Consider the following 17,258-nt stretch of genomic DNA (forward strand, 5'->3'; position numbering starts at 1 on the left):
CTGGTTTAGTTTTATGGTTTTCATACGCTGTTAAACAGGAAGATGTACTTCTGTAATGTCCCATAAGCTAATGGCTAATGCTAATGCTTTCAAAACAAGATGTTATTGACATGAGTGCCAAAGTTACTGCTTCACTTCATACTCAAAACTATATAGTAATGTTTTTGGGACAGTTTTTGCTTTGTGCGAGTGTTTTTTGTGACTGTCACAGATGGAGACTTTAATTTTGCGTCATGTGGCCTGTGGAAAGTTACAGGTTTAGCGTCCTGAGTAGCCATAAGTTATATGTATCCCTTTGAGTAAAAGAATGGTTGAAAAAATAATTGACAAAAAAAGGAACTTTTTCAAACAAGATCAGTAAGTAATCAAATCTCTACATAAGAACCGTAAAATATAAATAAAAAGGGATTTAAGAATATTTTTAAAACAATTACAAAAAATGTAGCCATAAACAGAACAATGTATATGTAACAAAAAAAAAAAGTCATCTTAATATTCATATGCAGGTATCTGAGTTTTTCCTCCTTTATTCCTTTTTGTTCATTTCATACAGTTTGATTGTACAAGTTTATTAAGATTTATAATTAACTGAAATATTTTTTAATGAAAACGTTTAATTTTATCTCCAGTACCAACTTTTTATCATTTGTCTGATTATTGCAATAAACACATGACAATAATTAAGCTTCAAACAAAGAGAGATATGTGACTATTGAGACTTATTATGTCCCCGACCTGAACTGGGAGTGTTTGGTAACTGGCTTGGGAGCAGGAGCGGCATCTCTGCGCACATTAACTTCATCCACAAGTTCGAGGTTAATCTTGAAATCTGATCAGAATTACCAACTCTCCTTTTCCCTGGATCGTATAAAAAAAAAAGCAGACTTTCAGTGGAGAGAAGGATTGTTCTTCAGAACAGGCTTTTAAAACGATAATTTTACATAACAGGATTATAATCTGAATGCTTCATAGATCTCTCCTTGATTATCCCTTATTGTTGTCATAATCTCATTTATATAAAGCCGATTAGAAAATAAGAATCTTATTCAAACATAAGGAATTAACTGGGTTAAGACTTTATATTGTTGTTAATACACCAAATATTCCACAAACTGTGCCGGCTGAAAAATCAGTTTAGTACCCCACAAATAATATGGAGTTAAACAAGCATACACACACACACACACACACACACATCTCTCAAATTAAAATTACTTCATATTAATTTAGAGTCAATCAGAAGTAACTTAATAATATTTTACGCTCAGGCAACTGGATGACTTATAAAAAATAGTACAAACATAGTACAAACAATACAGCAGGGATCCTCAATCGCAGTATTAATACAATTAAGTTCCTAAACTCAGCATTGTGAGGTGTGATGATGCGTCTGTATAGCAACTGAAGCTTATGTGTGTTGCTATAATTTGGACGCATCAGTGTCTGTTAACGTTGCTGAGTTTGAGAGCACTTTGTTCTGCAGGAAGTCCGACACAAGCGGAGCAACGACTACAGGATTGTTCAAGTGGACGTGATGATCTCCTGGAACAGTCACCACCGTGTTCTGAAAGACAAAGATGATATTATGTTTAAAACTAATGTTCATGCTAAAGACATGCACAACTCTGGTATAAATGCACAAGTAGTAACAGCAAAAACTGCAAGATTTCCTGAAAGCTCTTTTGCTTTTTAACAACAGAAAGATGTTGTGAAGACTCAAAAATAACTCTTTAAATTAAGTATGTAAATTTACTGACATCTAGTGGTGAAACTGCAGAATGCAGCCAAATGCATGCCATGTCTGCCACACCAGCCGTTTGCAGGAGGATCTGCAGATATTAGAAAAGCACTTTCTAAAAGCTCATTTGTGTCGAAGCAAAGGAGAGTTAGTGGCTTTTAAACAACATAATACATGTTCTGCCCTCCGTTTAGGAAACTGATCCAGATCTATGAATTTAGCTCCATCTTTTTCTGACCCAACCAACACTCGAGGTTTCATTCATTTAATCAGGAAGAAAAAGCCAAATAGCTGAATAATGGACCACTACTGGGTTTAAAGCTATGGAACAAGTTGGGTTGAGAAATTAGGAGCAAACATAAGATCATACCTTCCATTTTTTATCTGAAGAACGGACACTGTTCATCATTGTCGCATGATCACATGCACATTTAGACATGCATGCACACAAAGTGCTCCTTTTTCTACCTGCTTTCTTCTAAACGTTGCTGATCGTTATGTGTTGTTAAGTTTTACTGCAGAAATGTTTATAACTGTTGCATATCATTATTCTTCTGCTTAAAAAAAATAATGGTACAAAAAAATAAATAAATAAAAACTGAAAAACTGCTTGACTTTATGATTAACTGATTGCTTTGTCTCTCAGGTTAATCTGGGAGGATCATCTTGCTTCGAGTGTAAGAGAAATAAGGTTTAATTACTAAATGAGCCCCTTTAAGGTTCAACATTTTTGTTTCTCTGCTCATCATCAGGAAAAGTCGTTTGTCAGGTGTAGTTTGTCAACCTATCAACGATAGAGTTGTAACGTAGAAGATCCGATCAGAGGGCTAAAATGGGACCAAAAGGTCACCAGGTTTTCTGAAAGATTAACAACGTAACTTTAAAAATGGCAGGAAGACATTATCAGAGGAAGAGAACAGAAAGAGAGAGGGGGAAAGGACAAGACTGTCGTTTACTGGCTGGAGAGGTCTCACAGAACATGTAGGATGCAAGACTACGCTGGATTAGATGTTGACAGGGTGGCGTGTCACTGAGAATATCTGCAAAAGTTTTGTAGTGTACCTTTAATGCAACATAAAAATAGTTTATATTATATATAATACTTGGTTTTCCAAAGATTTCTTTCAGGAGGAAAAGAAACATGAAAAATTAAAGCCTCGAGTCTGAGCCTCATGCAATGCGCATAAAGTGAAAAAATGAGGTACATAAATAAGTCTAAACTCCAAGATGGCGGACACCCCGTTACCATGGCAACAGGTATACAATTGACTTTTTTTTTTTGCTCATCTTCGGGTGCTACACGTGTGTGCCAAATTTAATTCTCCTACGTCAAAGTAGACGTCCGAGACCCAATTCATTTGGACATTTTTCCATGTCTAGGTGGCGCCGGAGAGCCATTTTTGTATTGGAGTGTACGCGGACCATAGATTCTCAAAATTTTCACCTGGCTTGTGGTGTGTGCCAAATTTCACAACTTTTCATGGGTGTTTAGGGAGTCAAATTTGAGAGTGATGCGCTGACAATAATAAACATTTGGAAAACAGTAGAGCCCGATCGAGATGTCATATTGCTCTCTCTATATCTCACATTTCCCAGTTTTATAACAAAAAGAAAAAAAAAAACAAATTTACCACAGAACCTTCTCTCACGAGACGGCGGTCATTGTTAGTTACCTTGGTGACTTCACTAAACAAGAAAAACTGCTGCAAGACATCGAGCACCTGCAAGAACTGGCTCTGAAAGCAGAGGCAGCTGCAGATTCAGCTCGTAGCTCTCCGTAACCTCATCAATATGAGCTGCAACTCGCATCGCTTTAACCGTTCTTACAGTGATAAAATGTTCTTCCAAGCTGTTTTGGTATTTTTGTTGTAGTCAAAAGTCTGAATCTTAGAAAAGAGGCATCTACCAGTGCAGATGCACAGCCTCTGCTTCCCCTTTCATCTGCACAACTTAACCGAGATCCAGTATATAGGTCAGCATTGAGGTTTACAGATGATAAAAATTTCTGCTGCCTCAGAGACGCTGAGCTCAGACTAACACGGAAACTGCGAAGCCATTTGTCTGTCAGGGACAATTACACACAGGCTTTATGGTTAAAAATAGACACGGAGATGCTAGTATACTTATTTTGCATACACAAATCAGGACAAATACACTCACATTTCTGTCCCTGTAGGCCTGAAGAAGGTCTACTGTAAATTTCTTCTGCTCGTGCTCAGCAAACATTTTCTCAAAGCCGTCCTCTGCTCTGTAAATACAAAAAAAAAAAATGCATGTTTATATATTAAATGTGTCATCTCTTTCAGTTCTTTAAGGTTTTAACAGATCCTTGCCAGGCTGTAAGAATAGATAAACACATCCTCAGATGAACAGCACGTTACATATAAAACCGTGTCATCATTCAGTCAGGTTGGAGTCTGGACTTGGAGGCGTTGCTGCAGCTAAATGTTTGGTTTTTTCAGTAATTCTGTTGCAGATTTGTCACTCTGGATCATTTTCACCCTGCTATGCGAATCGGTTTCAGCCAAACTTTCGCTGTCAGACAAATTACATCACTTTGCTAGGCAGAAGAGTTCCCCATCAGCTCAGTAACTGCAGGGTATCCGGGTGCTGTAGCTGCAAAATGAGCCCAAATCATCATCCCTCCACCGCAGTGACAAGCAGATGATGTAGTTTGGTTATCTGGCTTCAACTTGGCACTAAAAATCTAATCTGTCTGGAAGACTTTGTTCCAGAAGCCTTTCGGTTTGTTCAACGATTCGCTGCCGTGTTTGTTTAGCAGCAGGGATCAATAGAGGCGTAAACAAGACAGTGATCTACAGCAATATATCGATCACCTTGTTAATGAGTCGATGACACGGATCAAAAACGCAGACATCGTCCAATCATCAATCCGATAAGTATTTACCAAACAATTTTATTTTAGAAAAATGACTGGAATGTGAGTTCCCTGACATTTTATTATCATTCTGGCTATTATTTAATTTCATTTATTTAAATATCTGAGCTCAGCAATAAAAATGTTAAATTATATTCAAGTTGCCTTTTGTGATTTTGATGTGAATGGAAAGTTCGGTTCAATAACCTGTGATATCGTCTCATATCCATCACTGGATCCTTAATCGAATCAAAACAAATCCTGACTGAATATATTGGCAAACATTGAATCTCCATCCATTAAATCAACATATTGTATTGTGATCAAACCGGCGGCATGCACCCATTGCACCCCGCCAACTCCAGACCTCTTGGACCAGTGTGACATCTGACACCTGCAGGTTTTTAGATGTTTCCCTGCTGCAACACACCTGACTCAAATAAAATCCTCCAAAACCTTGTTATGAAGTTCTGCACTGGCCTCTAAATGAGCCATCAATTCAACTCAGGTTCATTGCAGCAGGGAAGCATGTGAACCCTTCAGGACTCAAAGATCTGGAGCTGGTGATCCCGAATTTCAAGATACAAGTTTTTTTTCTTGCAAATCATATTTGGTCAGACTTTTCCCAATTCTCCTCTCGTTAACTTTGACATGCAACACGCAAACTGATGCTTGCTGATGCTAACCGATGCTAGCTGATGCTAACTGATCCTAGCTGATGCTAGCTGAGGAACGCAAATCTGTCATGAAGTTTTAGCCTTTATTTTTTTGCTGTTTCTCTGAGTGCTGCAGAGCCTGGAGTTGATTGATTTTCCACTTGTAAATAATCATTTTCACAACAGATTGTTTGGAAATTGTCCATCAACCTTCCAGCTGGATGGTCAGGAAGTGGTGTTGCTGTCTTTTCTCCTATGCATTGTGTTGACTTACACCGCAAGAACTTGTGCTTTCATAGAGGTGATCACACCTGCAAATTCTCCATGAATCACATGCATTTAAATCCGCAGCACCTAAACGATGCCAAACCTGTAATCGCTATGGAAGCATTAAGGATGGACTCATTCACGACAACAGTTCCAGAGTGATGGAAGCGCCAGGGTAAGAAGAGTGGCAGATCAAGTCATGCAGCCACAAAAGTTTGTTTTTCACACAATACTTCTGTATTTCAGCTTCATTTGTGTTTAAACAGTAGAAGAAAAAGATGACCAAGTGATATTCAGCTGAGGTTATATTTGCCTAAACCAGTGTTTTTCAACCACTGTGCCGTGAGAGATTATCAGGTGTGCCCTGAGAAATGACCCAATTTCACCTAATTGGTCTAAAAAGCAGCTCCAAACAGGCCCCGGTGAAAGATAATAAAATTCCATCTTCTTCTGTTTATCTGATTTCTATGCAAGAGGCTTTGACAAGATGGACTTTATATTAATAATATGGACTTTAAAAAACCCCTTTGTGGTATGCCTTGTGATTTGTCAGTGAGAAAAGTCTCCCTCGGCTCAAAAAAGGTTGAAAAACACTGGTCTAAATAGCCATATGTTTCATTTCATCACTTCACACGTGAAACCTTAAGAGTTCAGGGGGTCTATTTTCTTTACCACATGACTGGGCTGTGATGCAATAATGGATTATATCTGTAATAAGACAACAAGCGGCAGAAGAACGTCTTACAGAACAACTAGAACGGAGGCTTGTATCTTCGACTGCAACTCCAGACTCTGCTCCACAGTGATGCGTACCACGTTTTTCTGAAAAGGCAAAATAAAATGTTATGAGCTGCAAAGAACTCCTCAAAAAAAAAAAAAAAAAAGAGAAAGATAAGAAAAAAAAATAAGTAATGCTCAACATTAACCTACCAAATTAATCCGAAAGTCTCGAGAGAACTCCACCCCTGCAAGGGAAAGGTTCGTTACAGCTTCAGCATGAGAAACACAGCGGATCAAAGAGTAAAAAATATAAGACAAACCTCCTTCAACTTGAACCAAACCTCGTTCCAGGAGGATTTTTGCAGACTGTTCAGACAGACTTGGGTTTCCAGCCAGCAGCCTGAGGATTTAACACACAAACACACACATTTCTGCTTGAGTGGATGTGCAGTTGTCTTTTCCACAGCTGAGATATGAACGCGTCTTACCTCTCGACAGCTCTCTCATAAGTGTAAACTCTTCTCTTCTTGTCTTCGTCCTTTTTTTCAAACTGAATCATCTCATCCAAGCCCTGTCTGAACACCTTGGGCATTTCTTTCTGCAAGACAAGTTATGAGGCGAGCGAGTAAACAGCAGGGAAAGAACCAAGGAGCAGCAACATAATGGGAATCGTTAAAATTGGCCCAAAGGACAAAAACAGCAGCAGACTCAATTTCATTGATGACTGAAAGCGTTTCTTAAATATGACGCCTTTCAAAATGTCAAACAACTTAAACATTTTTTCATCCGTGCACATTGCAGAACTCATCAGACTCTGTAATGAAGTCATGAGGCCTTTCAGTGTACATCAGACTAATATCAGCCAGAGGTCACCAGACGGGCTGCATGAGCGCTCAGTGGAAAAAAAAGCAATAATTTAAAGAGTATGCACTCCGAAACTGAACAACTAAGCTTACAATGTAACCAAAGTGCTGCATTTTAAGCTTGAGAAAGAAAGAAAGAGGTCGTCACGTTGACTTAATCAACAGCTAATTTGCTAATTTACCATTCACCACTCCTGAGACGGTCTAACGGCGTGTCTTTAACCATTTGTTTGTTTGGAAGGAGACGCCATCGCAGACAGATAAGATAAGTACTTTATTAACCTAAAAGGAAATTAAAAGACTGCTGCTGGTTACTGATAAATTATTCATGTTAAAAGGAAAAAATAAGGAGCTCACTGCAGGTTCTATAAGAGGAAAATATGAAAATGACCCCTAAGGCTCCTGCAGGTGGTGAGACCACAGGACGGGGGTCCATGTAACCCTTTTAGACTGGAGGCCTGGCCACCAGATGCTCCCCCTGTACCCCACCCCCCCGGCCTGGCTTCAGATAGAGGCCCCGGTGACCCACGTCCATGCAAGGCAACCTCTATCCCAATGTTTGTCATCATCGTAGGAGTTTAGAGCTCATTTCTCCACGTCGAGCAAACCACACAAACAAGGTGTTGATGAAACGTTTTGTCCCGTTTCTGCAGACACACTTAGCCACTCTTATCATCTGTAGAATGGATTACTGCCATGCTCTTCTTCCTCATCTTCTTCCTGCGGTACCTCTCTGAGCTCCTCCATCCTTACACACCCTCTCGGTCTCGTAGGTCAGCTGACCGACTACTTCTGTCTGTACCGAGGACGAAACGGAAGCTCAGAGCGGACCGGGCCTTTGCGGTGGCAGCATCTAAACTGTGGAATGAGCTTCCTTTACACGTTAGACAGGCCTCCACTGTATCTGCTTTTAAATCTGGACTGAAGACCCGTTTGTTTAAGCTGGCTTTTTCTGCACAATAAGTTGACATTTTAGATCTGATTTTATTTCGATTCTTTTTGTTTGATTGCTTTTATTTTTTTGATTGTTTATAGATAAAACTTACCTTTTTAGTAAAGCTGTTGCTTCTTCCTATATCTTTATCTTAATGTTTGATGTTTTTTTATTCACTTAAAGTTTTTTTTAGTCCTAATACTTTTTATTTTTCCAGTGTTTTAGCTTTTTGACACAGTTAATGGGGCTGGGACAGCGCCTCTTAATGGGTTTGATATGTTGGGTATATGTGGGTTTCACAGGCTCTTAATTTAGGGGGATTCGATAAGTAATATTGTTTTTTGTCCTTTCTTTGCTCTTGATTGTATGAAAGTGTTTTATTAATAAAGATTGATTGATTACTGTGTGAAACTACTGTGTGATTATGTTCTTGGCTTTCATTGTTTTTTTTTTTTCTGTCTGTAAAGCGTCTTGAGATGGCATTGCCGGGATTTGACGCTATATAAATACAGTTGAATTGAAAATCGACTTGAAAAGCCGACAGCTAGCACCTAAAGATTAGCGAGCATAAAAAAACATAACCAGAAAGCAGAACAAATGACAATTAATTACTCTTCTGATGACAGTATCTTGTGTTTCACTTCCCTCTGGACCGTCATGATGTTTCCAAGGTGAATTTTATTCTCTTTATTCTCATGACTGATGATTGATTAAGGTTTCGATCATCATCGGGTGATCGGATCCTGAGATATTCACCTTCAATCACACGTTTAAATCTGCTCAGGCTCGTGTTTTGCTTCTACTTTTGCACAGTTACTCCTCAAACTTCGCTACATTTGGCTGCTTTGCTCCAGGTTTCACTGAAAGTGATGTTTTAGGAGGAGATGTTTGTATTTTCCCCTGCGTTCCAGTTGAATTTCCTCTGACAGTAAAACATATCTTGATCCTGACACTACTGTAGATATTTCACATTTTTCAGCTTTCTTTAAGATTATGCATGCATTATACTTGATTTATTTAAATTGTCATTTCATACAGTAGGCAGAAAAATATGGACGTTCTGATGAAGAGGTTTGTTTTGGTACCAACAGTCTGTTCTTATTTCCAAAACCAAAAGAAAAAAAACCCCAAATATATAAGTATTTTAGCACCAACATATTGATTCCAAAAGAGCGAAAACATGGAGCATCTCAGAAAGGTGCGCAGTCTCTCCTTAAAACGTTGAAGAAGCCCAGAAAGTCCTACAGAAGGATGACCATAAAGAAGTCATGTTAGTGGACGGGAAAGGGAGGAATAGGCTGAGATTTACAAAAAGAGTCAAGAAGTGATGAATCTTCTCCACAACCCAGAACATGAGCAACATGAGATCATCCATCCAAAGAAGAGCTTTGAAAAGTCCTTCAGAAGTCTGGAGAACTATTCTTTAACACCTAAAGATATTACAAGAAAGCTTGACTGTTTTAAGGGAATGAAATTATTATTAGACAGCTTAACAGCTTTTACTCTACGATCATTTGTCTTTAAATATTTTAATTAAGCCTTTCATGGAAATATAAAGAAAAAAAAAAGCTGGATCAATACTTTGATACAATTAGTAGGATGGGTTCAGATCAAACTTTTACACAATTAACAGTAATTAAACCTGCTAAAAAAAAAAAAAAAAAAAAAAAAAATTATATATATATATATATATATATATATATATATATATATATATATATATATATATATATATATATATATATCTTCTGTGCTTTTGTCAGGGTTTTGATCAGTTTTTGGAGAACTTCAATGACCTCTATATTTGGTGTGACAGATGATCAATCGGTCTTACAAACATACGATGAGGTGTCGTGTGATTTTTCTAAAAATAAAAACCAGTTTCTAATGTCATTGCCTCCGTGTTGGGACCTGGAGTTTGCATGTTTTTCCCCCCTACAGCTGTGGGTTTCTTCAATATAAAGGGTTCATTTGCAAATCTAAAGCCTAATTTGCAGCAATATTTATTTATTCCAACTTTTTTTTTTTTTTTTTTTAATGTTATTAAGTTAAAATGAGGGTTACAGCGATCAGCAGGTGACTCGGAGTGCGTGGGCGCGGCATCGTAAAATCAGTGAATCGTGGTGCAGGATGGAGGGAAAAAAAAAAAAAAAAAAAAAAAGTACCAGATCTGTTGGTAAAAATCCGTAGGAGTCCAGCAGTACGACGGCTTCCACCATGTCAGGATACAGAGCGCTGAACTGTGGAAAACAGCGTATGGATGAAGACACCGCTGTCTCACCGACACGTTGGCTGTAACGCTGTCAGTAACTTACCATTCCAGCGATGTTACCGCCTGAAATGAAAACAAGAACATGAATTAAAAAAACATGCCAAAGACATTTTAAAGCTCGAATTCTTTGCCATTAGTTGCACTCACCCATGCTGTGGCCTATGATGGAGAATTTGCTCCACTGCATAGCTGTGGGAGTAATTTCACACATCATCAACCAGGTTCAGCATCTCATCACAAAAACACACGGGCCATTTTTACTTTAAAGGAAACATCACTGCGACCAGACGCTCTGGAGCGCCGCTATCTTTATGAAATAACCCGTTTTAATGTTTTAACATTACTAACTCTTTCACACAGGATTCATTTCTACTTAAATAAATCTAGTCATTATGTGGGTTGTAAAGGGAACAGCTGTTGTTGGCCATCGCACCACTAAGACTGACATGTGTAACGCCAGTTACAGGAACATTTAGACCTCAAATATGTTTTAGAAAAGACCGAAAACATCAAAATAAGACTATTTATTTATTTGTGGCTGAGGTTACAACTTAGATAAGTAGATTTTTAAGCAGAAACATAAGAGTTACACTCCAACATAAAGCCTCTAGTGCCATCTACAGGCCAAAACTGAAACAAGAAGAAGCCACAAGTGATGCAAACCAATAATCGTACCACTAATTATGATAATTTAATCATTTAAAGTGACTTTGGTGATGAATTTGAAGATTATTAAGAGAAATTTAACTTTTTTTTTTTTTTTTTTTTTAGTATTCCTGAATCCCAGAGGTGTAATGCCAACACAACTGAAGAATCAAACACCAATTTTCTGCAGCCTTTGAGACCTGAGATGCCTTGTAACCATGGAAACTGTATATACCGATATGTTGCAGCTGGAGGTTGACAGCTCTTTCTTAGCTCGCATTAACATGACCAGTGAGGAGAAACTCACCGTTGATTGGGGAAATCCATGTGAGCATGCAATGTAGCTTTTCAAGATGTTAAAGTAAAATTTAAAAAAAAAAAGGTTAAATTATATACTAATACAATGTTTGGACAAAAAAAAAAAAAAAAAAAAAAAAGAAGTCACCACCAAAAAAAAAAACAACCAAACAGGTCACACACTAATATTTCCTTTAGCTTTGATGACGGCAGCATTTGTTGTGGTGTTGTTTCAATCAGCTTCGGCTCTGTCACAAGATTTAGTGCCTTAGTTTTTCACTAAGATCTTTTATTGATGATGGGAGAGTCCGACCACTGTGCCAAGTCTCCTCCAGCACATCCCAAAGATTCTCACTGGGGTTCAGGTCTAGACTCTGTGGTGGCCAGACCTGAACCCCATGACCAGTCCATGTGTGAAAATGATGCCTCCTGTTCCCTGCACCACTCTTACAATTTGATCCTGATGAATCCTGGTATTATCCTCTTGGAATATGAAGAATTCCTGCATTCATGGAATAATCTGCTCATTCAGTATATTCAGGTATCAGCTGACCTCTTCCTTTAGACACATAATGTTGCTGAACTTAGACCTGACCATCTGTAGCAACCCCAGATCATACCTACTGTACAGTAGGTATGATGGCTGCATCACTTCATCTGCCTCTCCTCTAACCCTGACACTCCCATCACTCTGGAACAGGATCAATCTGGACTGATCAGGCAACATAACCTCTTCCATTGCTCCCGAACATACCGAAGCCTTTTTCTTTGGTTAGCCTTACCGCTTATGAATGAATGAAGCTTTACTGTCATTAAACCGGCGGCCCAGCATGATAAAATTTCTTCCACTACACTCCACTAATTTTTTTTTTCTTTTTTTTTTAAATTGATTAGTGGTTTTCTTATAGCTGCACAGCTGTTGAGTCCTGGTCCTTTAACTTCCCTTCACACTGTGCATGTGAAATGTAGTTCTGAGTTCTACTGTTGTTTGTCTTCAATTTCATTTCAAGGATTTAAGTACGGCGGCCAAGGGGTGCAAACGCGCTTCATATAGAAAAACAGCTGCATTAAGGAATAGAAATACTTTGTCTCTTGGGTAGAAAGTCGCTGGCTTCCGTTGTGTGACTGAACATGCAGCGTTTTCTTTTTGCAGCTGTTTTCGTTTATGCAGCGCTTTTCCTTATTCGCAGCGCGTTTTTCTTCTTTTGCATTACGCTTTTGGATTTGCAGCGCTCTTCTATACATGCAGCGTGTATGAATGATCACTGACCGGCATCATTCAGAATGATTTTTATACTGGAAAACGATGGTTTTCCGTTATCCTTTCAGTTTTCTAATCATGCGTTGGAAAGTTTTTAGAAGTTTCAACAATTTCCTTAGATGTTTTCTCTGATTGATGCATGGATGCTGCATGATTGTTTATTTAGAAAATGAGAAGCTACTCACTACATCAGAGGTTAAATAGCTTGTTGCCAGCTTTAAGATGATCATCCATGCAGTAACTAGCCAATATGAGGCCCGTACCCATTTGTTTAACTAAATACAGGCGGTGACTCATTTGGTCAGACTGTGTGTATTCAACATGCAATATATTTCCACTGAAAGTGAAAAGCCAGTAATACTGAATGACGTAAGATGACCTGAAAAGTCTGCTTTTAAACACACTGATATTAACTAAAAGGATTAAACATGTCCTGAAATTTCTCATACTCACACACCCTCAACGACTCTGCGTACATCCAAAACGTACGAAGGGAAGGAGTAAAGAACTCCAGCAGGACGATGTGACGAGCAGCCGTGGCCTGCCAGGTCCACAGCCACATATCTGCACTCTGTCAAAAGAAGGGAGGTAATCTATGTGAACATTTCTCTACTATAAAACCAAATTGTTCTTGGAATTTTAGCAGATTGAAGTTAAAACAGGTAAATTTTCTAAAATTCTTTAAATAGCTGATAGCTGTGTTTAAGCCTTTCACAGCAGTCTCGACTAAATAACTATTCAACTTGTGGTAAAACTTGTGTGAATCGCCAAATGAAAAGCAAAACCAGGTGTAAGTTGTGTCATGTTTTACATGCATCCTCCTAGAGCTGTTACCTTTAGGTAGAAGGGGAAGGAGGGTGTTGAATGTACCACAGTTGTCTGCCCAGCCGTGCAGGCACAGAACTGGACGCCCATGATCAGGACCCCAGACTTTCCCTCTGATCTCTCCCCATGGGACTGGCACAGAGAGCTCTGACACTGAACACAGAAAATGAAGAACATGGTGAGAGAAATTCCTGATTTACAGAAACTGACAGAACATTATAACCTCCTGAACTACACAAACATGCAGACTTTTCCCATTATATTCCATCCATCCATCCATGTTCTTCTGCTCATCCAGGGTTGGTTGCAGGGAGCAAAGAAGCCCAGACCTCCATGTTCCCTAGCCACATTTTCCACCTCCCTGGGGGGAAGTGTCCAGGAGGCATCCTAACCAGATGCCTGACCTGGTTTCTCTCAATGTGGAGGAGCAGCGGCTCTACTCTGAGCCCCTCCTCAATGACCGAGCCTCTCACCCCGTCTCTAAGGGAGAGCCCGGCCACCCTGAGGAGGAAACTCATTTCAGCTGCTTGTCTTTGCGATATCGTTCTTTCAGTCATGACCCACAGCTTATGACCATAGCTGAAAGACAGAATGCAGATGGTCAGGTATATCAGGAGCGTTGCCATTTGGCTCAACTCCTTCTTCATCACTGCAGATGCCACGACGATCTGTCTGTCCATTTCACGCTCCATCCTTCCCTCACTTGTAAACAAAACCCCAAAATAATTAAATTCCTCCACTTGGAGTAGGACTTCATTCCCAACCTGGAAAGGATGCTCTTGTCTTTCCTGGCTGAAAACCATGGTCTCGGATTTGGAGGTGCTGGTCCTATTACATACATATTTTAAAATTGAGCAATTTGACAAGATTATTTAAGGTTCCTGTATCAACTCTGCGTTTAATGGCTGTTTTAAAATGAATTATTAAGACACTAATCAATGTTTACTATCAAGTTCAAGCTTCTGAACTTTATGTAAAATTATATTGTAAAAGATATATAAGATTTACAACTTCAGCACATGCACTTACTATTTCAGCCCTAATGTTTAGTTATTTATAATCCTGTTTACTCTGCCGTGCATTAATTTTCTCCTAGGTTAAGTTATCATCATGTGTATTGTTATTTTTGTTCTCTTATTAACTAACAGTTATCTGAAGCTCTCCACTGCAAAAACTCCATGTGATCATTATCACATCATGTGTAGTTACATTTTATAAAACCCCGTCATCACCATATGACATATTATATGACATATAGTTATTATTAAAAAAAAAAAAAAAAAAAGAGCCTGTCAGGGACAAATAAAGTTTTTAAATTAGAATAAATTGAGATTCTTCAATTTTAGTCAGTATATTTAAGTATTCTAAACATAAACAATATCTTACAAGTCTCCTGCTTTTTAAAAAGAAGAATATAAATCCTAAAACAGGGACAACATGTAAACAATATTGATATGATATGTTGCGATGGCTCCTGTTGATTGGATATTTTAACCAGCCAGAAAATAAATTGTTAAAACTGACACGCCTGAAACAGCAAAAATGGGCCTCTTTGGTTAGATTTCGTGTTTAAATAAAAGGATTGGAGACGCCCAGTAACAAAGATACCAGCAACTAGGCCATGTATGACCAGGATAAAAGCTGACCCATGTGGATTGTTTTTATGGAAGACAAGCAAAGATAACCAAAAACCAAATGAAAGCTACATAAAGGAGGATGATGCAACACTTCTTTTACATAGGAGGGTCTACTCCATGTGCAGAGCTGGACTTTGAGGACACGTTAGTCAACCTGGTAAAAGTTTGGTTACTTTGAGAGACTTCATTTACATAAACGCTGATGCAGATCACTTAGGTCAATCAATACCAATCATACTTCCTGATGGCAGTATGATAATGTGTTTCATACTGTTCGGCAAATTAATCCTGAATGAATCAGCAAACGCATGATTTCCATTAAACATATATGCTGTCTTTCGTATAGAAATCACAAACTGAATCCCTTATGTGCAAGGTCATGCAGACTGTAATTTCCCTTTACTAAAAGCCATTTAAAAATAAGCATTTATAAACCCCACGTAGACTTTTTAAACCACTTGTAATGTATGTAATGCTAAAATATATTCTTTAGGACTTCTACCTTCATGTCATCTTTGTTTTCATTAAATAAATGCAACGAGTTCACAGTATTGTTCTGATCAAAACGCCTTTGTAAAAGATTAAAATCACGAATGGGTAAATGTTAATAAACCTTTTATCACTTGTTTGACTTTTTTCTCTTCTGTAAGTCACGGGAAAAAAACAGATTATCAGTATTTACCTGCTTGTTTCACTGAACTGGACGCCATGTGTCTAACACCTTTTAACGCTTGTATCATCACGAAAAATGCCACTACTTATTAAAAGAAAACAAACAAAAAAAAAAATAGTGTACCCACAATATAACAAAAACAAACTCGTGGAAAACTCCTAAATGAACCAAAATTCCGGCCTTTTGAAGGTTCAATGTTGTCTTCCGGATCTTGCAGATCACGTGATTGGTTAGACGAATATATGGTGAATGAAATCTGACCCAATCAGCGTTCAGAAGAGGAGGGACTTACCTTTTACCCAGTGTGATGTCACACTTTAACCAGCAGATGGCATTTTCATCACCTGCTCAGCATCCAACAGGTGGAAACACCATAAAGCTGATTACGTAATATGACAAACAACTGAACAACATATTGACAAAGATTAAAAATCGATACAAATTAAAACGTTAAGCTGTTTTAAAAATAAAATATTTGAAAAAGTTGTTTTGTTTTTTTTTGTTTTGTTTTTTTAAAAAAGAAAATCAATTAATTAAATCATAACTAATCAGTTTCAGGAAGGCCTTGGCTGTAACTTTGTATTGGTCCCTAAAACATAAAAATAATGATAAAAAATAAATAAATAATAATGAGAAGTCTGAAGGAATACATCTGGTTGTAAAACCTCCTCTTCAAAGCACCTAATCACCTGGTATTTTCTGAGTTGCCTGAGTTATCAAGACATCAAGATTTATAGTGGTCCAGAGTCCAGACTTTAATCCAGTGTTTCTCAATCCGGTTCCTCCGGATGTTTAACGTTTTGTTCCTCCTTGAAAACACCAGAGTCAGTTCATTAAAATTCCTCATCAAGTTCTTTGCAACCTATGAATGAGCCTTTTATTTCATTCAGTTGTGGTAAAATAGGGTTACCCATACAACATGCAGGGCAGGGGGTCCCGAGGACCAGGACCAGGATAAGAAATACTGCCTTCCATCAGTGGAGGCAGCAAAAAAAAAACTGAACCAAAAGACTCCCGAACACAAAAGAGAAGATAAAAAACACTGGTGTCTGTTAGTTTCCTGTGTTCTGCACATGAAAATGTGCATCAACTTTGTGTCTTTTTGCTACCGAATAAAACAATTGTAATTTTGCAGAGAACAGATAATCAGACAAATGGTCCTCAGGCACAGAAATAAGAAGGGCCACATCCCCAGTCTGACAGGAGCAGGATACTGGGACTGAAGAAGATGCAAAATGATTGTTGGTTTTTGCAACTTGACTTAAATCCTCCAAATATGATTTTTATTACTTAACTTTATTTATAAAGCCCTTTTAAATAACCAGGTTTTGGAACAAAGTGTTGTACATAATCAGTCAAAATAAAACAGTTAAAAGAGAGATATATAAGACAGTAAGGTAATGATTATAAAAGGAATACAAAGTCAAAACAATAAAACAAAACGAACCAATAAAATGACCAATAAATAAAACCAAACACTGACCAGAAGCAGTCTCGGGCTCGTGCTAAAAGCCATAAAAAAAAGGTTTTAGGAATCAACAGCTCCTCATACAGATTTGACAAAATCCGTATATTTTAGCAAGATTAAAGTC

At 38.1% G+C, this 17,258-nt stretch overlaps 1 protein-coding gene across 1 annotated transcript; it reads right to left on the minus strand.

Annotated features, from left to right (window-relative positions):
* Nucleotides 1-511: 511 nt before the first annotated feature.
* serhl (serine hydrolase like) lies at nucleotides 512-15,863 on the minus strand. The gene is made up of 12 exons (XM_079264931.1): nucleotides 15,676-15,863; nucleotides 13,366-13,509; nucleotides 12,989-13,102; nucleotides 10,476-10,517; nucleotides 10,372-10,391; nucleotides 10,222-10,296; nucleotides 6,748-6,857; nucleotides 6,580-6,659; nucleotides 6,470-6,504; nucleotides 6,285-6,361; nucleotides 3,899-3,986; nucleotides 512-1,564 (listed from the first exon to the last, which is right to left on the minus strand). The coding sequence occupies exons 1-12, from the start codon at nucleotides 15,731-15,733 to the stop codon at nucleotides 1,421-1,423; spliced, it is 987 nt and encodes a 328-aa protein (XP_079121057.1). The 5' UTR covers nucleotides 15,734-15,863; the 3' UTR covers nucleotides 512-1,420.
* Nucleotides 15,864-17,258: the final 1,395 nt, after the last annotated feature.

This window comes from Telmatherina bonti, assembly GCF_933228915.1.
Source record: "Telmatherina bonti genome assembly, chromosome: 3".
Lineage (NCBI taxonomy): Eukaryota > Metazoa > Chordata > Actinopteri > Atheriniformes > Telmatherinidae > Telmatherina > Telmatherina bonti.

Bases quoted from the DNA above. Each gene is read 5' to 3' on its own strand.
- serhl (XM_079264931.1), bottom strand. From the start codon at position 15,733: ATGATACAAGCGTTAAAAGGTGTTAGACACATGGCGTCCAGTTCAGTG. The intron at 13,103-13,365 runs GTAACAGCTCTA...TTCTTTTGACAG, and splicing joins CCTTCCCCTTCTACCTAAAG to AGTGCAGATATGTGGCTGTG. The intron at 6,660-6,747 runs GTAAGACGCGTT...TTAAATCCTCAG, and splicing joins TATGAGAGAGCTGTCGAGAG to GCTGCTGGCTGGAAACCCAA.